Source organism: Cuculus canorus, chromosome 28, assembly GCF_017976375.1.
Source record: "Cuculus canorus isolate bCucCan1 chromosome 28, bCucCan1.pri, whole genome shotgun sequence".
Classification (NCBI taxonomy): Eukaryota; Metazoa; Chordata; class Aves; order Cuculiformes; family Cuculidae; genus Cuculus; species Cuculus canorus.
This window is the reverse complement of record NC_071428.1, coordinates 2,948,536-2,972,893: the sequence shown is the minus strand read 5'-3', so window position 1 is coordinate 2,972,893 and position 24,358 is coordinate 2,948,536. Positions and strand designations below refer to the sequence as shown.

Genomic DNA, 24,358 nt, shown 5'->3' with positions numbered 1-24,358 from the left:
TCCTCCCCGTGCGCCGGCGCCGAGGGGTTTCGTGGGTTGGGACATGGGCAGCGAGGGGAAGCGTCGCTGCTCTGGAGATCCCCGCGGTCCATGCGTGGTGGGAGATGGCAGCACCATGGCAGGGCTCGCTGGGAGGGCCGAAGGCATCAGGAGCTGACGCGGGACTTTGGGAAGCACCCAGCAGAGCCGCTGGGTCTCTCGCTCCCTCGCTGACACAGAGGGAAAAGCCACCGGCTCTGTCCTCTGTGGGGATGTCAAGGTGGGACCCAAGGGAAGGACCCAAGGTTGTCATTCCCATCGGAATGTGTCACGGTCAGAGCTGCTCCCTGTGGCTGGAATCATAGAATCATGGAACGGTTTGGGTTGGAAGGGACCTCAAAGCCCATCCAGTCCCACCCCTGCCATGGGCAGGGACACCTCCCGCTGGATCAGGGGCTCCAAAGCCCATCCAACCTGGCCTCTTGATCAAGGAGCACAGGGATAGGACAATGGGGATGGTTGAAGCTGCAAGAGGGGAGATTGAGATGAGATCTTAGGGAGAAATGTTCTCCCGTGAGACCCTGGCCCAGGTTGCTGAGAGAAATTATGGTTGTCCCATCCCTGGAGGTGTCCAAGGCCAGGTTGGATGGGGCTTGGAGCCCCTGAGCCAGTGGGAGGTGATGCAGAGGTGGGACTGGATGGGCTTTGAGGTCCCTTCCAACCCAATCTGTTCTATGATTCTTGGATTCTATGACACCTTTCCTTCCCTCACCCCGATATCCCACAGCTCCAGGGCTTCATCCAGGCGATGGTGCCTCCAGTCCTGCTGGATACATGGAACTCCAGCAGGAGGTGGCACCAACACAGGGTCTTCCAAAGCAGCCAGCTCTGCATTTTGGGGTCCAGCAGTGGGATGGGCTTACACACAACGGCCAGAGTGGATCCTCCAGTGCCCTCCTTTCCTCTGGGCCACCAAAAGGTTGGGCAGAAGCCCGGAGCAGCCCAAGAAGCCCCAGAGCCTCAGGGAGCCTTCCATCCCCACCGTTGCACCCACCCAAGGTGGATGGAGAGGTTGAAGGATTGATTCTCCACGCATACCGTGGCAATACAGCACCAGTTTGCACCAGTCCAGGGTGCTCTGTGGGCTCAGCACCGACTCCAGACCTGATGGAGGGGATGGATCAGTGCAGAACGACAGGGATTTCTCCACTCCACTCATCTCCACAACCACATTTTTCCCCAGTGAAGCTCAGCACAGCCACCTCGGGGACCCCTGGGGTGGCAGGATTTGGCCTTTTGCAGAGCTTGAGGGGCTGCAGGCACTGGGGTGCAAAGGTTGGGGTCCAATCTAACCCTGGTGAACCCCATCATTGCTCTGTGCCTCAGTTTCCTCAGAAGCTGGGAGCAGCCCAAGAAGCCCCAGAGCCTCAGGGAGCGGCCGCACGCCCCGTGCCGCAGCCGGCTGCCAGAGCCAATTAGTTCAAGCCCAGCACCGTCACAGCGCCGCAGAGCCGGGAGGGTGGGATCCGGCGCGGGGAGCTCAGAGCTCGAGGTGCCTACGTGCTCACCAGCTTCACCTCAGCTCCTGCCGCGTTCTGCAGGCGAGAAACAGCGAGTGCCACGCAGGGAGAGAAGCGTGACCCCAAGTCCGGAGCGTGGTGGATGCTGAGCGGCGCTGAGCCCCAGGCAGGAGGAAGGCAGGAACTGCACTGGTGCACAACCAGGAAAACCACATAAATGCCGAGAACTCGGCTGGATGTGACCTCAAATCGTCACTTGGTACCGGGAGAGAAGGGGACAGGGGACAAATGTGGCCCCAGGGCTGCAAACGGCGCAGCTGCACCGGCAGAGGCCACGCGCCGACACCAAAGGGTTCCTCCAAGTTCCATCCCCACCGATGCACCCACCCAGGGTGGATGGAGAGGTTGAAGGGTTGATTCTCCACCAGCGCAGTGCCAACACAGCACCAGTTTGCACCAGTTCAGGGTGCTGGTTGGGGGTCTGTGGGCTCAGCACCGGCTCCAGACCTGATGGAGGGGATGGACCAGTGCAGGACAACAGGGATTTCTCCACTCCACTCATCCCCATCACCACATTTTTCCCCAGTGAAGCTCAGCACAGCCACCTCGGGGACCCCTGGGGTGGCAGGATTTGGCCTTTTGCAGAGCTTGAGGGGCTGCAGGCACTGGGGTGTAAAGGTTGGGGTCCAATCTAACCCTGGTGAACCCCATCATTGCTCTGTGCCTCAGTTTCCCCACCTGTTAAGGGATTAGCTCTTACACTTGGGGCTATTTACTCTAATAAACCCCCATCATCGCTCCATGCCTCAGTTTCCCCACCTGTAAAGGGATTAGTTCTCACACTCAGGGCTCACTATTTACCCTAGTAAAACCAATCATTGCTCCATGCCTCAGTTTCCCCACCTGTAAAAGGGTTATTGCTCACACTTAGGGCTTTCTGTTTATTGTGATGAACCCAATCATCGCCCTGTGCCTCAGTTTCCCCACCTGGAAGGGATTTGTGATCCCACTCAGAGCTTCCTCTCTTTACCCTCTGCCAAAACGTGGGGTGCAGCCACTTAGCAAAGACGGAGAGGCTGAAGGACTGATCCTCCAGTACCGGGTGCAGTTTGATCCGGTCCCTATAGACCCGACATTGCCCCATTCCAGCTCCCATCTCGTTAATCATCTCTGCGGAGCATCACGTTGATTGATTTGTTGTTTATCACCCCGTTAGGGACGGATTCGCTCTCCCAGTGCTCCCGTGTCAGGGAAAGATTGCGGCAACAGAGATTCACCGAACTCCGGGTTAACCATAGGTTTTTGATTATCGATTAAGACAGTCATTAAAGCGATTTAGCACTCCTGACAGGTCTCAAGGGGCAACTTTGTCTTGTTTTCTCCATCAGCTTCGTTAGCAAACGATCCCACACGACCTCCAATTAGCGTTGCAGCATGAGGGGCGGGGGGAGATGCCACCCCCCCCAGGAGAGGGCAAAGGGTCTCCCTTAATAGTGCCTACATAGAGGATTTAATGTAATTAATTGACTTTTGTCGAACATTTGATGGTACACTTTGACGACTATTTGGCAGGGACACCCCCAGCCCCGGCTCCTCAGCACCCCAAAGCCCTTACCCCGCCCCCCCCCCAATCCCTGGGCTCAGCCCCTGGCCCCTCAGCACCCCAAGCCCTGGGTCCCGAGCCCCAGCCCCAGCTCTGGCCCCTCTGCACCCCACAGCCTTGCCTGCACCCCCATGCTCAGCTCCCAACCCTTGCCCCTCAGCCCTCATCAATATTGGGCTCAGCACCCCCAGCTCTGCCCCCCATAAACTCTTGGCCTCAGCCCTGGCCCCTCAGCCCCCCCCAAATCCTTGGGCTCACGCCCCAGCCTTGGCCTCCCCAGGCTCAGCACCCTCAGCCCTGCCCCCCCCAAATCCCTGGCCTCAGCCCCCGGCCCTGGGTCCCCAAAACCTGGGCCTCAGCCCCCCTGTTTCTGCCCCCCTTCCTGACTCCCCGGGTTCAGCCCCCACCCTTGGCCCCCTCAAATCCCTGGCCTCAACCCCAGCCCTGGGCCCCCCAAATCCCTGGTCTCAGCCCCCAGGCCTGGACCCCCCAAACCCCTGGTCTCAGCCCCCAGGCCTGGCCTCTCAGCCCCACTCCCCGCAGCTCTGGGCCCCCCAAATCCCTGGCCTCAGTCCCCAGCCCTGGACCCCCCAAACCCCTCATCTCAGCCCCCAGGCCTGGCCTCTCAGCCCCCCCACTTCTGCCCCCCAAATTTCTGGGCTCAAGCTTCAGCCTTGGGCCTCCCAGGCTCAGCACCTTCAGCCCTGCCCCCCTAAATCTCTGCCCTCAGCCCCCAGCCCTGGCCCCTCAGTCGCCCCATCGCTGCCCCCTCCCCCCCAAATCCCTGGGCTCAGGCCCCACCCTTGGGCCCTTCCAGGCTCAGCACCCTCAGCCCTGGCCCCCCCGAACCCTTGAGCCTCTCAGCCCCCAGCCCTGATCCCTCCTCCCCCATAAGCCCCAAGGCTCAGCCCTGACCTCCCCCCGGGCCTCCCCTGCACCCCCAAAGCCTGCAGACCCAGCTCCCATAGCGCTCCGCCCCCAACCCAACCCAACCCCACCCAACCCCGGGCGCCGCGTGATGACGTCACAAACAGAGACCTTCCCAAGCCCCGCCCCCGAGGCGCCTTCTCTTGGCGGCACAGCGACTTCAAATCTCGCGAGATTACCGAGGGTATAAATAGAGGTGCTCAGACCCCGCCTTGGCTGGGGGGTGGGTGGGGCTATAGTGGGCTATAAGGGGCTATAACTGCTGCCTTAGGGGCCTGTGGGGGCAGAGCCCGGTGTTGGGGCTCCAGACGGGCTGGATCGATGGGTTGCGAGCAGCAGGATGAGGTTTAACACGACTAAGCGTCAAGTCCTGCACTTGAGTCACAACAACCCCATGCAGCACTCCAGGCTTGGGGAAGAGCGGCTGGAAAAGCTGTTCAGCAGGAAAGAACCTGAGGGGGTTGGTTGGCAGCGGCTGAACATGAGCCAGCAATGGCCCAGGTGGCCAAGAAGGCCACCAGCATCCTGGCTTAGATCGGCCATGGGGTGGCCAGCAGGAGCAGGGATGGGATTCTGCTCCTGGGCTCAGTACTGTTGAGTCTGCACTTCAAATCTTGTGTTCAGTTGTGGGCTCCTCACTCCAAGAAAAACCTTGAGGGGCTGGAGCGCATCCGGAGAAGGGGAAGGGGCTGGAGAACAGGGGTTGTGGGAGCAGCTGAGGGACCTGGATTTGTTTAGCCTGGAGAAAAGGAGGCTGAAGGGAGGCCTCATTGCTGTCTCCAACGGCCTGGAAGGAGGTTGGAGTGAAGTGGGTGTTGGTCTCTCTCCCAAGTGATGGGGTGAGAGGGAATGGCCTCAAGCTGCACCAGAGCAGGTTCAAATTGGACATCAGGAAAAAGCTCTTCACCAGAATGGTTCATGGGCACTGGAACAGCTGCGCAGGGAGGTGGTGGAGTCCCCATCCCTGGAGGGGCCCAAAAGCCGTGTGGATGAGGTGCTCAGGGATGGGTCAGTAGTGGACGGGATGGTTTGGGCTTGATGATCTCAAAGGTCTTTTCCAACCTCGGGGTTCTGTGATTCTCCTGGGCCTGTGGAGCCCCTTCCTGGGACTCAAGGAGTTTGGTGGCTTTGAGGGCTGGCGCCAAGGGGTGTTCTAACCCCTGGCTCGCCGTTTCTGTTGCCCTCAAAGCAGCCAGCCTGCAGGAACACAGGCTGTCCCATGATCCCTGCCCTCCCAGTTTGCTCCCAGTGCTCACCAGGGGTGTGCTGGCCCTAGTAGAGCCCTAGGGGAAACTGAGGCACAAGGGCAGCACCCATCTTTAACCCCTGCGGGTAGGGCTCCTGGCGTTAACCCCCACTTCTCCATCCTTCTGGACAAATTCAAGGCCCCCCAACCCCTCTCTCTGTCTTTTTTTCTCTCTCCAAGAGCTTGTGATTTATTAGGAACGAAATCAAACTCTAGTTTATCACCAGCCTGAGTAGCAGAAGGCTGAAAGATTAAATTCCAGCCTGACAGGCGGTGGCGAGGGAAGGGATGGGAATCGTATCTCTGATTGGTTACAGCGTGTTATTGTCAGGTTCTGAGAGGCAAATAAGGGTTTTCTTGGGGGAGTCTATTTATTATTTGATTTAACCTGCAGCTCTCGAGGTGGCTGGGAGTTAAACCATAGCGGTTTGTACCCCCTGGTAATGAAAATCCTGGCAGCTAAGGGCAGGTTCGTGTTGGTCCCTGGGGGTTCCTGCCCCCCAAAACGCTGGGATGGGAGCAGAGGTTTCATCCAACCCCTAAACTTCAGCAGAGATGCTTCCACACCCGCCTTCTGCCCTCCTTTTCCTCACATCCAGAGGAGAACGGGTGCCTGGGGCTGGAGGGGGAATAAAATCACACAGCCCACCCCAAATTTCCCCCCTCGCTCCTCCTGAAGGCTGTGAGGAAGCAAAGAGATTTCTGGAGGCGGCGAGCCTGCTGTGCCGTCCGGGGGAATATATTAGGATAATATCTTGGGAATAAATTAGCCGGATGGTGAGGGAAGGAGATTTGTTTCCTGGGGGAAAGAGGCTGCAAGGCAGAGGCACCTCTGAGGTGGGATTTGGGAGCTGGTGTTCGAATTAGAGGGGTTATGGATGGAGAAGAAGCTTAATGTCTCTCCATTCCTTCGTGTCCATCCATCCGTCTCTCCGTGCTCCCATCCTCGCGCCGGCAGGAGCCGTTAGGAATGACGAAGCACCTTTTTTGGTTTTAAAGATGGGTCCCTGGGAGCAAGGAGGCAAATTGCCTGCTTCATGCATAATAAATCAGGCGTGGAAACCCAGCGAGCGATGGGTTGTGTTTGGAGGGAAACACAACCGCCAAACCAGCCTGTTTGCAGGGCTTTCAGGAAAAAAACCCCACCCTAAAAAGTAGATGAAATAAAGCCAAGTTGGGCGCGAGGGAACTGGAAAACATAAGATGAGGTCAAAGTGTTGCAGGGAAGGAACTCATCTTTCCTGTGGGCCCCTAAACCTTGAGGACCCCCAACTCGAAACCTTGTGGACCTTCAACTCTAAATCTTGTGGACCCAACTCTGCCTCATTCACGCAGAACAGAAGCGATGCACAGCCCCTTTTTTAACATTTATATTTATATATATATAAAAAAATTAAATATATATAATATATCGTGTTTAAGACTAAAAATATAGTACATAATATTTAAAAAAAAGGAAAATGAAACATAAAAAAATGGGCTTGGGGGGTGTGGGGGGGTCACAGATACGCGTCTCTAGGGTCTAAACCAGCCTGTGCTCGGGAAGGGCCCCCTCGCCCGGGATAGGGGGCTCGGCCGTGGCCTCAGGGTCCCCTTCCCACCCTCGGGAGTTTGGGTTTAAAGCTTCGGCTTCGCCTCGGGGCCCCAGCCCGTGCTGCTATTGCTATTGAGGAGGGGGGAGCACCTGGGGTGGGAGCCCCCCCCGAGATGGGGCTGCCGGGGAGGAGGGGGGTAAATCAGGCACCATTGCATGAAATGGCACGCGGTCCTGCGGTGAGCGGCTCAGACTCAGCACCTTCCAGGGTTTGGCCTGTCCTGACAGTACCTTTTGGGGCAGAGGATGGGGGAAGAAAAGGGGCAAAGACCCCCCCCGGCTGTGCCGCTGGGGCTGTGGCAGCTGTACCAGCCCCTTTCTAACCTCCCCCCCCCCCCCCCCCCAAATCGTACCTGCTTGCCATAGGGCCGGATCCAGCCCGCTGGGGGTCCGACCCCATTGGAAAGGGGCGCTCAGCAGGATGGGGACCCTTCCCAGGGCATGGGGGGCAGCTTGTACCTAATCCTGGGGGGCTGCAGGGAAGCTGTGACCGGGGAAGGGTTCCACCCTCCCTCCCTCCCAAACTCATCGCGCCCCAGCAAGACCTTCATCCCCCAACTGCTGCGCTGGTGGCTGGGGGAGTGTTATCTCAGCAGGCAGCGAAATCGAGGGCCCCCATGGCCACAGGGAGAAAAATAGGGGACCCCTGTTGCCACTGGCTGAAAATCGGGGGTCCCTGTTACTGCAGGGAGTGAAATCGAGGACCCAGGTGGCTGCAGCGTGAGAAATTGGGGACCCCTGATCCTACAGGTAGTGAAATTGGATACCCCTGTTGCTGCAAGGAGTGGAGGGGGTACCCCATTGCCACAGGGAGTGGAGTTGGGGACCCTTGTTACTGCAGGGAGTGGAATTGGGGACCCCCATTGCCACAGGGAGTGGAATTGGGAGCCCTCATTGCTGCAAGGAGCAGAATTGGGGGCCCCTCTTGAAGTAGGCAGTGAAATCAGGGAGTCCCGTTGCTGCAGGGAGCAAAATCGGGGCTCCTGCTGCTGCAGGGAGCTAAACCGGGGTCCCCATCCCCCTGGCTGCCCAGTACCTCCCAGTCCCGGGAGCTGCAGCGCCAGCTGAGCTCCCGCTGCCAGCGGATTTGATTCCCTATGGCTCCAAACTCCCCAACCCCTCATGGGGGGAGCGTGGCAGGTCAGGGGGTGCTGCCACCCCATACGTGTGCCGTGCTATACATTCATGAGGGCTCCCCACATCCCCACACTGCCGGCGGTGGCGGGACGGAGCCGGGTGGGCGTTACTGGGATCAAGGGGAGGGAATCCCAGCACCTATAGGTGTGCGTATGGGGGGACGACACCCGGCATCTGCTGCTCCTGATCCCCCAGGACCCTGCTCGGGGCTCCGAGAGCGGGCGCAGCGGCTGTCGGCAGGGAAGGGGGAACCATCCCTGAAGTCAAGGCACAGGGAAGGGGTTGGAAAGGGGCTTTTTTGGGGTGAAAACAGAAAGCGGGTGTTGCATACGTGTGTGTGTGTGTACGCACCGATGGGTATGTACACACAGCACCTCCCTGCTCCCTTGCACAGGGTCTGGGGGGGTCTGGTGGGGCAGCTGGGGTGCAGCCCCTCGCTCCGGGGTGCTGGGGACCCACTGGGGAAGGATCTGGCCCCGGGGAGCTTGGTCTAGGGGAGATCTGGGGTGGTGGGAGAGCGGAGGCTGCAGAGCCGGCCCCGTCAGCCGCAAAGACCCGCACGCACCCAGAGACTGGCTGGGATGGAGGGCCGGGATGGACGTGGGGTAAAGATGCCCCCCAACCCCTTCCCTCCTCCGGGAAGGTACCGAAACGAAAGAACTGAATGAGTGGAAGCTCGAAGAGGCTCTGAGCACGTCCTGGGGTTGATGACATGGCACGTGGACTCCAGCCGCTGGAGGAGAAGCGGGGCAGGAGGGTCAGGATGAGCCCCTGAATATCAGGGGACAGTCGTGAGGTACCTGCAGACCCCGCTGCCCGCGTCCCCCGCCCTAAACGTGCGTCTGCATCCGCTGCTGGAAGCGCTGCCCGTAGTCCGAGTGCTGGGAGGTGTAGGAGAAGCGGGTGGCGCTGGCGTATTTGCCCATGGCATCGTAGGCGTCGTAGGGTGCCCGCTCCAGGCTGGGCGGCTGACCGTACCCCAGGCGGTACGTAGCGTAACCGGCACCGGCCGGGAAGGCGGTGTGACCCCCGTAGTTCTCATAGGACAGTTGGCTCGCTGTCTCGCCGCCCGCCGTGCCGGGAGGAGGACCGGGACCCGGTGCTGCCTCGGTGTTGTAGTCGGACGCGGGGCCGCGGCTGTAGGTGTTGAGTTGAGCGTAGCCGCTGGAGTGCGAGAGGCGAGAAGGAGGGCGGGTGTCATAGCGCGCTGGAGCGGGGTTGCGGTAGTCAGCGTAGAGGACGGTGCGGGAGGACGGGCGATCTTCGTGGGCGCGGACGTTGTAGTAGCCATTGGTGGGGTCCTGCAAGGAGAAAGGGATGCGCTGAGCCTGGTGGGGACCAGGTTGGGCAGGAAGAGAACCCACAAGTCTCAGCCGCTTTCTTGTCTGCCAGGCATCCCACAGGCACCCAACCCAGGAGAAAAGGAGGGGAAGCCATATGAGGAGAGGCTGAAGACATTTGGTCAGCTTGGAGAAGATCAAGTGAGGAGACTGAGACCTCATTGTGGTCACCAGCTTCCTCACAAGGGCAGGAGGAGGAGCAGGTGCTGAGCTCTTCTCTCTGGACCCGAGGGAATGGCAGGAAGATGTGCCAGGGCAGGGTGAGGTTGGACATTAGGAGAAGGTTCTTCACCCAGAGGGTGGTGGAGCACTGGAACAGCTCCTCAGGGAAGCCGTCATGGCACCAAGTCGGACAATATTCCAGAAGCATTTGGCCAATGCCCTCAGCCACATGGTGTGAATGTTGGGATTGTGCTGTGCAGGGACAGGAGTTGGACTCTGATCCTTGTGGGTCCCTTCCAACTCAGGACATTATATGGTTCCATGAAAACCAGAGCCTGCCCCTCTCCTACACCCTACACGCCCCAGCGCCATCAACAGACCTTGAGTTCATACTCCTCGCGTGTGTCAATGGTGTCACAGCGAAGGTCCTGCTTCAAGTCCACGTCATCCTTGAATGACTGCAAGAGAAGGAGGAGAGAGATGCGCCCATTCCTCCATGGTCCCAGCCATCCCAGCACAGGGTGAGAAAGATACTACCCCTTCACCGTGGAGTGTCCCTTACTGAGTAGATGGCCTTCATGACACGGGTGGCTGTGGAGACGCTGGCCGTGTCCTCCTCGCGGTCCGTGTGCAGCGTCAGGGGCTCCCTGTTCACCGTCTCTACCTTGATGTCCAGCTTGCGTAGGGTGACATCCTTACGGCCTGGGGAGAGGCGGGACCAGGGATGGAAGCAGCCACCAGCCCCACCACCCCAAAACCCACCTCTTGGGTGCCGTCTCCACCGTGGGTAGCACCCATTGTCTCCTCTACGCCTCTCACTCACTTCCTTTCCGCCGCCGGTAGAGGAAGCAGGCGAGCGCGATGAGGAAGCAGATGACGAGGATGCTGGCCCCGATGGTGGCCCCGGCGATGATGCCCACGGGCAAGACCTCTACAGGAGACGGGGAGACGTTAGCTGGGGACAGGGGACAGGGGCACTGCCAGGAGGTGGCTACGCCAGGAGGGCGCTTGCCCTCGCTGAAGCCCCGTTGCCTGCAGTTCCAGAGACCTGGGTGGGCTTCCCGGCATCCCATGCTGGCGCTACCTTTCTCCTCCAGTTGGATGATGGCCGTTCCTGGCCCGAAGCTGTTCCAGGCCGTGCAGTTGTAGCGCGTCTGGAAGTCGGCGTCCATGACGTTGTTGATGGTCAGGGTGGAGAGGACCCCGCTGCCTGTGTTCGTCCGCTCCACCGTGTACCGCTCCAGCGTTCCTGCCTCCAAAATGTTCTCCTTCCAGGCCCACGCCTGGCCCCGGTGGGGTGGGGAGATGGGGGGCTGCGTCAGCACCCACAGCTCAGCGTTGTCCCCAGCGCCCCCCGGTCCCCAGCGCCCCGCGGCACTCACGATGCGGTCCGGGGGCGGAGTGCTGCCGATGAAACATTCTACCTTGCCGCGGTCCCCGCGCACAGCGTACTGCACGGCCTCGCTCGAGATGATGGGGGGACCTACGAGAAGCACGGGGGGCTTTAGGGAGACCTAAGGCACCGCAGGCACTGGTCACCGCGGCATCTGCACCCACCCAGCCATGGCCCCGGTGGGGATCTGGCATGTGGAAAACTCACCGTTAACAAAGAGGGTGACCTCGCGCTCGCCCACGCCGATGCGGGGGACGATGGCTTTGCAGACGTACTGCCCCGCGTCGGCTTGTGTCACCGACTTCAGGTACAGCTGGTTGCTGTTGCTCAGGACCTGGGGCAAACATGGGGACATCAGGGAGGGGGTACGAGACCCCTCCAGACCTCCAGCCCCACCTCAGCTGCCGGATCCTACCATGTTGGACTCCTTTTTGGTCCAGGTGAGGGTCAGCGGTGGGTTGCCAGACCACACGCACGTCAGCGTCACGTCGGAGCCGATGTCCGTGATGGTGGGTTTGGGGTCCACCACGATCCGAGGGGCAACTGGAGATGGGGGGGAAGAGGGTGAAAGACAGAACTGGGGGTGGAAGCAGCCTGGGGGTGCTGGGGGGTGCTGCCCCACTCACAGTGCACGTCCACCAGCGTGCTGACGTTGGTGCTGCCGATGTCGTTGTGCACCTCGCAGGAGACGGGCTCCGTGAAGAAGGTGTAATCCACCTGCGTGTCGTACTTGTTCTCCTTGGCGTCCTCAATGATCACCCCCCCTTTGGCCCACCTGGGTAGGGAGCAGAGACCCAAGATGGGTGCATTCAGGGGGCGCACAGGACATCCATGACCTTGTTTGACCCCTGTCTCCATATGATGCCGAAGCCAAGCCAGGAGGGACCTCCTGGGGTCCCGCGGGACCCTCACCTGTAGCCTTTGATCTCAGGGTTGGCCGTCGCCATGCAGGTGAACACGACCCTCTCGCCTTCCTGCACTGTCTGGGGTTGGATGGACAACGTGACAGTCGGGGGATCTGTGGGGAGGGTGGATGGAGCCGTCACGAGTGCTGGCGTGGGGTCAGCATGGCAGAGGGGACAAAGGGACAGTCCCCCTGCCCAGCTGCCCTGGCTCACCATGGGCGCCCATCATCCCTTCCTGGTGTAGGTGCTCGCCATGGGCACCCATCATCCCTTCTTGATGTAGGTGCTCACCATGGGCACCCATCATCCCTTCCTGGTGTAGGTGCTCACCATGGGTACACATCACCCCTTCCTGGTGTAGGTGCTCACCATGGGCGCCCATCATCTCTTCCTGGTGTAGGTGCTCACCATGGGCACCCATCATCCCTTCTTGATGTAGGTGCTCACCATGGGCACCCATCATCCCTTCTTGATGTAGGTGCTCACCATGGGCACCCATCATCCCTTCCTGGTGTAGGTGCTCACCATGGGCACCCATCATCCCTTCCTGTTGTAGGTGCTCACCATGGGCACCCATCATCCCTTCCTGTTGTAGGTGCTCACCATGGGCACCCACCATCCCTTCTTGATGTAGGTGCTCACCATGGGCACCCATCACCCCTTCCTGGTGTAGGTGCTCACCATGGGCACCCATCATCCCTTCCTGTTGTAGGTGCTCACCATGGGCACCCATCATCCCTTCTTGATGTAGGTGCTCACCATGGGCGCCCATCATCCCTTCTTGATGTAGGTGCTCACCATGGGTACCCATCACCCCTTCCTGGTGTAGGTGCTCACTATGGGCATCCATCATCCCTTCTTGATGTAGGTGCTCACTATAGGCACCCAGCATCTCCACCCAACACGGGTGCTGGTGGTGGACACCCATCATCCCCACCCAACGTGGGTGCTGCCGGTGGGTACTGGGGCAGGGAGAGCCTTCCCACAGCAGCCACTGGAGGTCGGTGTTCACCACAAAGTCCCAGCCTGGCCTCCAGCCTGGCACCAGCTGGGACTGGGTGAATCCTGCCTGTAGGCACAGCCCCCTCTGCAGGGATCAACTCCAACCCCAGCGCTGGGGTCCCCTGGGCACCCTACGATGCCCAGGTACCCCAAGAACTGGTGTCTGGCTCCCTGTCCCGGCTCTACCCTGTGCCTCCCATGCGCAGGGATTGTCCCCTCGGCACCGACTCACGGTGAACATTGAGCTTGACGAAGGTCTCCTTGCCCGCTGGGATGGCATCGTTGGTGCTGCGGCAGGAGAACACCCGCCCGATGTCGAGGTCGGTTGGGTTGATGGCGAGCAGGCTGGTGGTTGTCTCCCGCTTGCCGTCAGGCAACACCTCCTGCCAGGGAGAGCGAGTGGGCCCTGTTGGCTCCAAAGCACGGCACGGGGTGGAGGGCATGGGTGCGGGGTCCCTTCTGCCCACGGACCCCCTTGCCCAGGGTCGTCCCTGCTTGGAGACCCCTCTGCATGGAGAACCTCCTGCCTGGGCCCCCCCTCTTACCCAGGGACTCACCCTGCATGGAGAGTCCCCTGCCCAGGGACCCCTCTGCCGAGGGACCCCCCTACCCAGGGACCCCCTGCTCAGGGACCCCCCTCCCCCCGCATGGAGAATCCCCCTGCCCAGGGACCCCCTTTCCAGGGATCCCCATACCCAGGGACGCCCCTGCTTGGAGAACCTCCTGCCCAGAGACCCCTTTGCCCAGGGAACCCCTGCATGGAGAACCCCCTTACCCAGGGCCCCCCCTGCATGGAGAATCCTCTTGCCCAGGGACCCCTCTATCCAGGAACCCAACTTGCTTGGGGTCCCCTTGCCCAGGGACCCCCTTTCCAGGGATCCTCGTACCCAAGGACTCCCCTGCTTGGAGAACCTCCTGCCTGGAGACCCTCCTGCCTGGAGAATCCCTTGCCCAAGGACTCACCCTCCTTGGGGACCCCCTTGCCCATGACCCCCCTGCCCTGCCCAACGTCCCCGTACCGTGCTGGTGACGGCGCCCTCCTGCTGGAGCCCATCGCGGTACCAGATGATGGTGGCCGCCGGCTTGGCGCTGCGTGCCCGGCACGTCAGGTTGTACGGCGTCCCCGCGCGCAGCAGGATCTCGGGGGCTCCGTCAATGATGGGGTCCTCGGGGGGGACTGCAGAGGGGACAGGGGACACCGGGTGGCTGCCTGGGGTGACCCTGGGCACAGGCAGACCCCATTCCACACCAAAAGAGGCTGAAATATCGATTGATGCTGCACGGAGAAAGGGGGAGCGACGAAGGGAGCAGGATGAGACCCAACCCTGCTGCCAGCAGAGCATCAACCGTGCTGAGGCCGCCTGGTTTTAATCCACTTTTCTGATCAGGAGCTAAAGCGCCGTTGCTGATTTAGTAGGGTTTGGCTCTTGGGGAGAGGGAAAGATGCCGTTTGGTGTCGGGAAGGTCTTATGGGGAGGGGTGAGGGTCCTGGGACTGCTTAATCTGGAGAAGAGGAGGCTGAGGGGAGACCTTATCGCTCTCAGCAGCTCCTGGAAGGGAGGCTGGAGGGAGGGGGGTGCTGGGCTGTGCTGCCAGGAAACAAGGAATGGGATGAAGTGGCTTCAAGTTGCTCCAGGGGAGGTTTAGATTGGATACTGGGAAAAAATATCTTTACTGAGTGAGTGGTGAAGCCCTGGCAGAGGCTGCAGTGGGGGAGTCGCCATCCCTGGAGGGGTTCAAAAACCGCATGGATGGGGGACTTTGGGACATGGGTTGATTGGTACGTGACCCCCTGCCTGGAGACTCCCGTGTCCAGGGTCCCCCATGCTTGGAGACACCCCCCCGTCCGGGGACCCTGCTGCCCATAGACTCCCCTCTCCAGGGACTCCCCTGTCCAGGGACGCCCCATGCCCATGAACCCCCATTGCCCAGGGCCCCCCCCACCCCGCGTGGGGACCTCTGTGTCTGAGCATCCCCCTTCCTCAGGGACCCCTCTGCACGGTGACCCCCGTATCCAGGGTCCCCCATGCCTGGAGACACCCCCTGTCCAGGGACCCTGCTGCCCATGTACTCCCCTCTCCAGGGACCCCCTGTGTCTGGAGAACCCCCCTGCCCAGGGACCCCCTGCCCAGGTCCTCCTGTGCCTGGTGACCCCCATGACCAGTGCCCTCCATGCCTGGAGACCCCCAAGTCCAGGATCCTCGCTGCCCATGGACTCCCCTTTCCAGGGACCCCCCTTTCCAGGGACCCCCCCCCTTTCCTGGGACCCCCGTGCCCAGGGATCCCCCCATATCTAGAGAACCCCCTGTGCCCATGGACCTCCTGTGCCTGGGACACCCTCCCCTCTGCCTGGCGACCTCCATGTCTGGGGATGCCCCTTCCTCAGGGACCCCTTTTCCTGGTGACCCCCATGCCCAGGGACCCCCATGCTTACCCCCCCATGCCCAGGGACCCCCATGCCCAGGTCTCCTCTGCTGGGGAACACTGGGCAGAGGACACAGGGGGACCTCGCTGATCTTGGTAGGGATGGGGGAGCCCCCAGTGCCCCCCAAAGCGTGGCCCCTCGCTGTTTAGGGTCCCCAGGGACCCTCCCTGCCTGGGGAGATGCTGCGGCGCGGGGAGAACGACGCTGCTCAGCACCCGCGCCACATCCCACACGCCTTTTATCTCCCGTCTTCCTAACGGGAATTTCAATGCCAGGGGAAGAAGAAGGAGAAAGAAGTTAAAAAAAAAGAAAAAGAAAAAGAATGAAGAAAAGCAAGAATTCCGCCCCAAACCCCCATTCCTGCAGCGTTTCTGCTGCCGCTCTGGTGTCTTCTTTCCTATTTTTTTTTTTTCCTTTTACAAAAGTCAGGGAAATCAAAGTTACTGCGCTCGTCGGTCCCGTAACTCAGCCTCGGCGTGAATATAGATGAAGGCATTAAAGATAACGGCACAGCCGGAGAAGGGGCGGCAGCGCAGCCACAGCCTCACCCGCGCCTGCGACGACACGGGGGACACGGGGGGACTGTGGGGTACGGAGCGGGAGGTGGGGCACAGAAGGGGATATGGGGCACGGAGGGGGATGTGGGGTGCGATGAGAGATGTGGGGTGCAGTGGGGGATGTGGGCTACAGAGGAGGATGTGGGATACAGAAGGGGTTGTGGGGTACGGAGGAGGATGTGGGGCATGAAGGGGGGTGTGGGGAATGGAGGGGGATGGAGGGGATGGTCAGAGATGTGGGGTGCAGTGAGGGATGTGGGGTGTGGTGTGGGATGTAGGATACGGAGGTGGATGTGGGGCATGGAGGGGGATGTGGGGGTGTCTCATTCCTGAGGATCCTGGGGTGCCAGATCTGGGGGTGTCCTGTCTCAGGGATGCTGGGATTCCGTATCCTGAGGATCCTGGGTGCCTGATCCATGGATACCCCACTTCAAGGAACACTGGTACCCCATCTCGGGGATCTTGGGGTGCCATGTCCTGAGGATCCGGGCATACCCCATCACCGGGATGTGAGGGTGGGGTGCAGCGAGGGATGCGGGGTGTAGTGGGGAATGTGGGATACAGAAGGGGATGTGGGGCTTGGAATGAGATGGAGGGGATGGTCAGAGATGTGTGGGGCAGGGGGGGATGTGGGGTCCGGTGGAGATGTGGGGTGCAGTGGGGGGATGTGAGGTATGTGGGGGGGTTCTCCTTACTGAGCACGGTGAGCTTGGCGCGGCGCGACCGCAGGGCGGCCTCGGTGGCCTGGCACTCGTACACGGCGTCATCGGAGAGCTCGGCGTCGGAGATCTCCAGGTTGTACTGACCCGAGTCGGCCGTGCCCACGATGCGGTAGCGCGGCCACGCTGCGGGGACGGCACGCAGCTCAGCGCCCACGGCACGCGGCTCAGCACCCACGGCACGCGGCTCAGCGCCCACGGCACACGGCTCAGCCCGCTTTGCTGTGGCCACGAAGGCTTCAGGGGCGCTTTCGCAGGGAGGGGACCCAACACCTGAGGGGTCCCCGGGGCACGTGGGGTGCTCGGTGTATGCAAAGACCCTGGTGGGTGCAGGGACCTCCGTGGGTGCAGGGGATGCAGTGCATGCAGGGACCCTGGAGTGCAGGGAATGTGGCGTGCAGGGGATGCAGTGCATGCAGGGACCCTGGAGTGCAGGGAATGTGGCGTGCAGGGACTTTGGTGCATGCAGGGACCCTGGAGTGCAGGGAATGTGGCGTGCAGGGACCTTGGTGCATGCAGGGAACACGGCATGCAGGGAGGTGGTGCATGCAGGGAACACGGCATGCAGGGAGGTGGTGCATGCAGGGAACGTGGTGCATGCAGGGAATGTGGTGCATGCAAGGACCCTGGCGTGCAGCGACCTCAATGTGTGCAGGGAATGTGGTGCATGCAGGAGCCTCAGTGCATGCAGGGACCCTGGAGTGCAGGGAACGTGGTGTGCAGGGACCCTGATGTGCAGGGACCTCAGTGGGTGCAGGGACTGCATTGTGTGCAGGGAATGCAGTGCCCGCAGGGAACGCGGTGCCACGCAGGGAGCTCAGTGTGTGCAGAGACCCTGATGCAGACATGGACTCCGGCGCATGCAGAGACCCCAGTGCATGCAGGGCTCTTGGTGTGCAGGGAATGCGGTGCCAGGCAGGGACCCCAAGGGGTGCAGGGACCCTGGTGTCACACAGAGACCTTGATGCGTGCAGGGAATGCGCTGCCATGCAGGGACCCCAGCGGGCAGGGACCTCAGTGCAGGCAGAGACCCTGGTGCATGCAGGGACATCGCTGCACGCAGGGACGTCGCTGCACGCAGGAAGGAGCGGAGCGTGGGCACTCAACCCCAGCTGTGGCTTTGCTGCTGGGCGCGTGGCCCGGACCCCGCAGCAGGGATGGTGCAGAGGGAACTGGGAAACAAGAGCTGCAGCACCCCTGAGCCTCTCAAGAGCGCGGTGACAATCCCAGCCCCGCACGGTGACGTCCCCAGCGCCGCTCGCGGGTACCTTTGAGCCCTTGGCCCATGCCCAGGGCGAGGCCGTCTTTGGTCCATTGCACGATCCCCGAGTAGTTGAGCACCACGCAGGAGAGGACGATCCTCTGGCCGGCCACCACCGTCTGGTCCTCGGGCTCCTCCACGAACCGCGTCTGCGCCACTGCGGACAGAGAACGGGGCTCAGCGAGGGCTTGGGGTGCCCAGCATGCCGGCGGCTGTGCCGGCACCAACCGGCGCTCTGGCATTCCGGAGGCTCCAACACGACGGGTTGGGGTCTCCTTGGAGCCGCTTGCAGTCCTTGGAGGCTTCCGAGGGGCTGCCGGGGGATTGGGACCCCCCTTTCCCGAGCCCCAACGCGGTGCAGCAGCCGGGATCGATCTCGGTGCCCCGGCACAGCGCCCGGCACGCGGCCAGCGGGAATCGATCCGGTGCGGGGAGGCGTGGGACGGGCCTGACACACGCGTGTCCCACACACGCGTGTGCTGCCGGCCCCGGGGCAGGAGCTGGGGACCAGGACCCCAAGAGGGAAGAGGCATCGCGGCGGAGGAGCCGCTCTCCTTGGTGGTTTTTCCGCCCCCCCTCCCCTTAAAACCCTCGTCTCTAAAATATTCCACCGATTTCCGCCGAGGCGGGAGAGGGGGAGGCAGAAATCCCAAAATCCCTTTTGGGGATGAGCGAGCTGCGGATAATGAAGTTGCTAAGTCCCCAGCACGGCCTCCGCCCGCCTCGACCGGAATGGCACGGCACGGCTTGGCACAGCGTAGACTCGCTAGGGTGGAAAAGACCTCGGAGATGATCGAGTCCAACCGTTGCCGTCTGCCTCTAAACCGTGTCCACGTACAGCACAGCACAACAGGGCTGTGCCGCTCGTGGGGTGCCCCACGCCCCCGCCGAGCTGGGCGCAGCTCCATCCCGGGCTCCCCAAGCCGCTGGGTTTGTCCCGGGCTTGTGCCACATCCCTGGAGAACCAGGAGCTCCCTCCTGCCTTTGATCCTGCAAAGGCAGCTCCCAAATCCCCGCTGGCAGCCCTTCCCGGCAGCCCCTGCTCTCGCTCGGGCCCTGAGGATGCTGCAGGGCTGAGATGGGGTACACCTGTATCCCCGGGACATGGAACCCCAGGGCGGGGAACCCCAAGATCCCTGGGATCAAGCGCCCCAGGATCCCTGGCATGGGGAACCTGGAGATCCTTGAGATGGGGTACACTCAGATCAGGCACTCCAGGATCCACAGGATGGGGAACCCCAAGATCCCTGGGACCAAGCACCCCAGGACCCATTTCATGGGGCATCCAGGGATCCCCAGGATGAGGAACCCCAAGATCCCTGGGACCAAGCACCCCAGGACCCATTTGATGGGGCATCCAGGGATCCCCAGGATGAGGAACCCCAAGATCCCTGGGACCAAGCACCCCAGGACCCATTTAATGGGGCATCCAGGGATCCCCAGGATGTGGAACCCCAAGGTCCCTGGGACCAAGCACCCCATGACCCATTTGATGGGGCATCCAGGGATCCCCAGGATGTGGAACCCCAAGGTCCCTGGGACCAAGCACCCCATGACCCATTTGATGGGGCATCCAGGGATCCCCAGGATGAGGAACCCCAAGATCCCTGGGACCAAGCACCCCAGGACCCATTTGATGGGGCATCCAGGGATCCCCAGGATGAGGAACCCCAAGATCCCTGGGACCAAGCACCCCAGGACCCATTTGATGGGGCATCCAGGGATCCCCAGGATGAGGAACCCCAAGATCCCTGGGACCAAGCACCCCAGGACCCATTTGATGGGGCATCCAGGGATCCCCAGGATGAAGAACCCCAAGATCTCTGGGACAAAGCGTTCCAGGATCTGAGTGATAGAGCATCCCAGGATCTCCGGGATAGGGTACCCATGGATCTTGGAGTTGGGGTACCCCTGGATCAGGCACTGCAGGAACCCTACAATGAGGACACCCCAGCATCCCTGGGATAGGACACCCCCAGATCAGTCACCCAAGGATCCTTGGGACATGCCAACTCAGCATCCTCAGGATGGGGACACCCCAGCATCCGTGGGACAAGGGACCCCAGGATCCCCAGGACGGTATGCCTGGGGTTCCTTGAGGTGGGGTACCCATGGATCGGGCACCTCAGGATCCCCAGGATACGGTACCCCAGGATCCCAAAGCCACAGCGGTGATGTGGGGACAGTCCCTGCTCCGGCCACTCTGGGGTGACCCAGTGCCACCATCCCGGTCCCCCCCATCCCACGCCTGTCGGTCCTGTGGCCCCCCCGGGATGGGAGAGAGAGCCGGGATGCAGGGAAGGAGGGAGATAAAGGAAGGAGAGAGAAGAAGAGGAGGAGGAGGAGAGGGGGATGGAGAGGGATTGGGGGGGGCGAGGGGAGGGGGAAAGAAAAAGCAGAGCGGAGATCAAAGAGAAAGGTGCCTGGAGAGAGGTGGGTGTGAGGGAAGATCAGAGCCGGGGAACCGGGAGCGAGACAGGCGGGAGGAGGCGCAGGCAGCGGCTGCCAGACAGCACCGGGGGACCCCCAGCCCCCCACCTGCCCCACGGGCACCGCCTGGCACCGGGGGGGCCGGAGTGGGGCTGGAGTGGGGCTGGAGTGGGGCTGGGGACAGGGATGGGGACTACCCGCAACCAAGGGGGCACCCAGGATCCCGGTGACGGGGTACACACAGATCCTCTGGACATGGCACCCCAGGATCCCCGAGATGGGGTACCGGTGTTCCTTGAAGTGGGGTATCCGTGGATCAGGCACCCGGGATCCTTGGCAAGGGGCACCCCAGGATCCTCAGGATACGGAATCCCAGCATCCCTGGCTCAGGACACCCCCAGATCTGGCACCCCAGGATCCTCAGGATGGGGACACCCCCACATCCCTGGCTCAGGACACCCCCAGATCAGGCACCCCAGGATCCTCGGGACATGGCATCTCATGATCCCCAGATGGAGACACCCCAGCATCCCTGGCTCAGGACACCCCCAGATCTGGCACCCCATGATCCTCAGGATGGGGACACCCCCACATCCCTGGCTCAGGACACCCCCAGATCTGGCACCCCACGATCCTCGGGACATGGCATCTCACGATCCCCAGATGGGGACACCCCAGCATCTCTGGCTCAGGACACCCCCAGATCTGGCACCCCACGATCCTCGGGACATGGCATCTCACGATCCCCAGATGGGGACACCCCAGCATCCCTGGCTCAGGACACCCCCAGATCAGGCACCCCAGGATCCTCGGGACATGGCATCTCATGATCCCCAGATGGGGACACCCCAGCATCCCTGGCTCAGGACACCCCCAGATCTGGCACCCCATGATCCTCGGGACATGGCATCTCAGGATCCCCAGATGGGGACACCCCAGCATCTCTGGCTCAGGACACCCCCAGATCAGACACCCCACGATCCTCAGGATGGAGACACCCCAGCATCCCTGGCTCAGGACACCCCCAGATCTGGCACCCCAGGAATCCCTCCTCAAAAGGGCTTCTCCGGGAGGGATTTGGTGTGGAGACACGTCCTGGTGGACCCATCACCACGTCCAACCTCTCCCCCACCACGTAACCGCCTGCGCCGCGCGTCCCGCGAGGCCGAGGGCTGTTGAGTCTGGCGGAGGGCGACGCGAGGCCGGCGGGCGCGGGGGAGGCCGAGTGCCAAGCGACTGCCACGGCACAGCGAGCGCCGAAAGGCTCTCCGTGTCGCGGGGCCGTGCCATGATGCCGAGGAGATGTTGGCTTCCCAAAGGCTGAGGGTTTACACCTCGGCATCGCCCATCCCACCCGCTCGTCGCTCTCTGTGCGTGCACACGCGTGTGCAAGGGAGCACGCGGGAGTGCAAGCACACGCGTGTGGGCACGGGGAACCCACGGATTGGGCGTGGGAAGGAGCCCACGTGCATGGAAACACGTGCATGTGTGCATGGGAATGTGCATGGGTGCATAGGGATGAGGATGGGAATGCATCCACGTGCAGGGGAATCCGTGTATGTGTATGGGAATGCACATGTGTGCGCTGGGAACACGCCAGTGTGCATAGGGACAAACCTGTGTGCATGAGAACACGCGTGTGCGCATGGGAATGTGTGTGCGCATGGGAATGTGCGTGTGTGCATATGGGAATGTGTGTGTGTGCATGGGAGCGTGTCTGCAGGGGAGTACATGTGTGTACATGGACTGTATGTTTGTGCACACCGGGATGTGTCTGTGCACGGAATCACACGCCTGTGAGCAGGGAATGTGCACATCAGGACGTGTCTGTGCACGGAATCACACCCCCGTGAGCAGGGAATGTGCACACCGGGATGTGTCTGTGCACACCGGGATGTGTCTGTGCACGGAATCACACCCCTGTGAGCAGGGAATGTGCACACGGGATGTGTCTGTGCACACTGGGATGTGTCTGTGCACACCAGGATGTGTCTGTGCATGGAATCACACCCCTGTGAGCAGGGAATGTGCACACGGGATGTGTCTGTGCACACCGGGATGTATTTGTGCACGGACTCACACCCGTGTGAGCAGGGAATGTGCACACGGGATGTGTCTGTGCACGGAATCACACGCCTGTGAGCAGGGAATGTGCACACCAGGATGTGTCTGTGCACACCGGGATGTGTCTGTGCACATCAGGATGTGTCTGTGCATGGAATCACACCCGTGTGAGCAGGGAATGTGCACACCGGGATGTGTCTGTGCACACGGGATATGTCTGTGCACGGAATCACACCCATGTGAGCAGGGAATGTACACACCAGGATGTGTCTGTGCACGGAATGACACCCATGTGAGCAGGGAATGTGCACACTGGGATGTGTCTGTGCACGGAATCACACCCCCGTGAGCAGGGAATGTGCACACCGGGATGTGTCTGTGCACACCGGGATGTGTCTGTGCACGGAATCACACCCCCGTGAGCAGGGAATGTGCACACCGGGATGTGTCTGTGCACGGAATCACACCCATGTGAGCAGGGAATGTGCACACGGGATGTGTCTGTGCACGGAATCACACCCGTGTGAGCAGGGAATGTGCACACTGGGATGTATCTGTGCACGGAATCACACCCATGTGAGCAGGGAATGTGCACACGGGATGTGTCTGTGCACGGAATCACACCCCTGTGAGCAGGGAATGTGCACACTGGGATGTGCCACACGCGTGTGCGAGGGCCGGGGGCGGCGCTGGGTGCCCCTGGAGGGCTCGGGGTGGCCGGTGGGGCGCGGGGGGACGCGGGGACCCCCACTCCCGGCCCTGTCTCCCTCTATTTATCCACTGCAGGGCTGATTAAGCCCCGGGGCTGGTGCTCCAATCTCCCTCTCTCTCCTCTCGCTATTAAACTCAGGGTTCAAAGAAAAGCTTTTTATTTGCGCTGACAGCTCTCAGATGGAGCCAAATCTCTCCCCGCTAGAGGTTTTTTTATTTTTTTTTATTATTTTATCTCTCTCCCTCCTCCCCGTCCTCTTCTCTCTGCTTTTAAATTTTAAGCCTTTTTCCCCCCTTCCTCTTCCCAAGTTCTTCGCTTCTATTTATATTGGCAAAAAATAGACAGGGAGGGGTGGGAAAAAAAAACCCACCCACCCTAACCCTCCGCTGGTTTTATTCTGCGGGAGAGAAAAGAGGATTTGGTTTCCTTGTGGCCCTGCCCGGCAGAGCGGAAAGGATGGGAGAGGAGGGAAGGATGAAGCCCCGGGAGGATGCTGAGCGTGGAGCAGGGCTGTCCCTGTCCCCATTGCTGGGAGAGATGGGAGAGGAGAGCAGGATGAGACCCTGGCTGGATGCTGAGCGTGTGGCACAGCTGCTGTCCCCATCCCTGTCACCATGCTGGGAGATGGGAGAGGAGAGCAGGATGAGACCCTGGCTGGATGCTGAGCGTGTGGCACAGCTGCTGTCCCCATCCCCATCCCTGTCACCATGCTGGGAGATGGGAGAGGAGGGCAGGATGAGACCCTGGCTGGATGCTGAGGATGAGGCACAGCTGCTGTCCCCATCCCCATCCCTGTCACCATGCTGGGAGATGGGAGAGGAGGGCAGGATGAGGCCCTGGCTGGATGCTGAGCGTATGGCACAGCTGCTGTCCCCATCCCTGTCACCATGCTGGGAGATGGGAGAGGAGGGCAGGATGAGGCCCTGGCTGGATGCTGAGCGTGTGGCACAGCTGCTGTCCCCATCCCTGTCACCATGCTGGGAGATGGGAGAGGAGGGCAGGATGAGACCCTGGCTGGATGCTGAGCGTGTGGCACAGCTGCTGTCCCCATCCCCATCCCTGTCACCATGCTGGGAGATGGGAGAGGAGGGCAGGATGAGACCCTGGCTGGATGCTGAGGATGAGGCACAGCTGCTGTCCCCATCCCCATCCCTGTCACGGCGCTGGGAGATGGGAGACGAGGGCAGGATGAGGCCCTGGCTGGATGCTGAGCGTGTGGCACAGCTGCTGTCCCCATCCCTGTCACCATGCTGGGAGATGGGAGAGGAGGGCAGGATGAGGCCCTGGCTGGATGCTGAGCATGTGGCACAGCTGCTGTCCCCATCCCTGTCACCATGCTGGGAGATGGGAGAGGAGGGCAGGATGAGACCCTGGCTGGATGC

The 24,358-nt window shown here is 61.3% G+C and overlaps 1 protein-coding gene across 2 annotated transcripts in view; it reads right to left on the bottom strand.

Moving 5' to 3' along the window:
* Positions 1-8,013: 8,013 nt before the first annotated feature.
* Positions 8,014-24,358, bottom strand: part of KIRREL1 (kirre like nephrin family adhesion molecule 1) — a 37,422-nt gene continuing 21,077 nt past the window's right edge. Inside the window, exons 2-15 of one of the 2 annotated variants that reach the window (XM_054051082.1) lie at positions 17,778-17,927; positions 16,486-16,635; positions 13,828-13,985; positions 13,041-13,191; positions 11,814-11,919; positions 11,528-11,676; positions 11,317-11,444; positions 11,109-11,235; positions 10,891-10,991; positions 10,593-10,791; positions 10,332-10,439; positions 10,071-10,210; positions 9,889-9,966; positions 8,014-9,307 (exon numbers count right to left, since the gene is read on the bottom strand). In XM_054051082.1, the coding sequence (XP_053907057.1) occupies positions 8,837-9,307; positions 9,889-9,966; positions 10,071-10,210; positions 10,332-10,439; positions 10,593-10,791; positions 10,891-10,991; positions 11,109-11,235; positions 11,317-11,444; positions 11,528-11,676; positions 11,814-11,919; positions 13,041-13,191; positions 13,828-13,985; positions 16,486-16,635; positions 17,778-17,927 (2,216 nt within the window). In that variant the 3' untranslated portion in view covers positions 8,014-8,836. Of the gene's footprint in view, positions 9,308-9,888; positions 9,967-10,070; positions 10,211-10,331; positions 10,440-10,592; positions 10,792-10,890; positions 10,992-11,108; positions 11,236-11,316; positions 11,445-11,527; positions 11,677-11,813; positions 11,920-13,040; positions 13,192-13,827; positions 13,986-16,485; positions 16,636-17,777; positions 18,319-24,358 lie in introns of those variants that run through there. The other variant, XM_054051081.1, reaches the window with a different exon arrangement.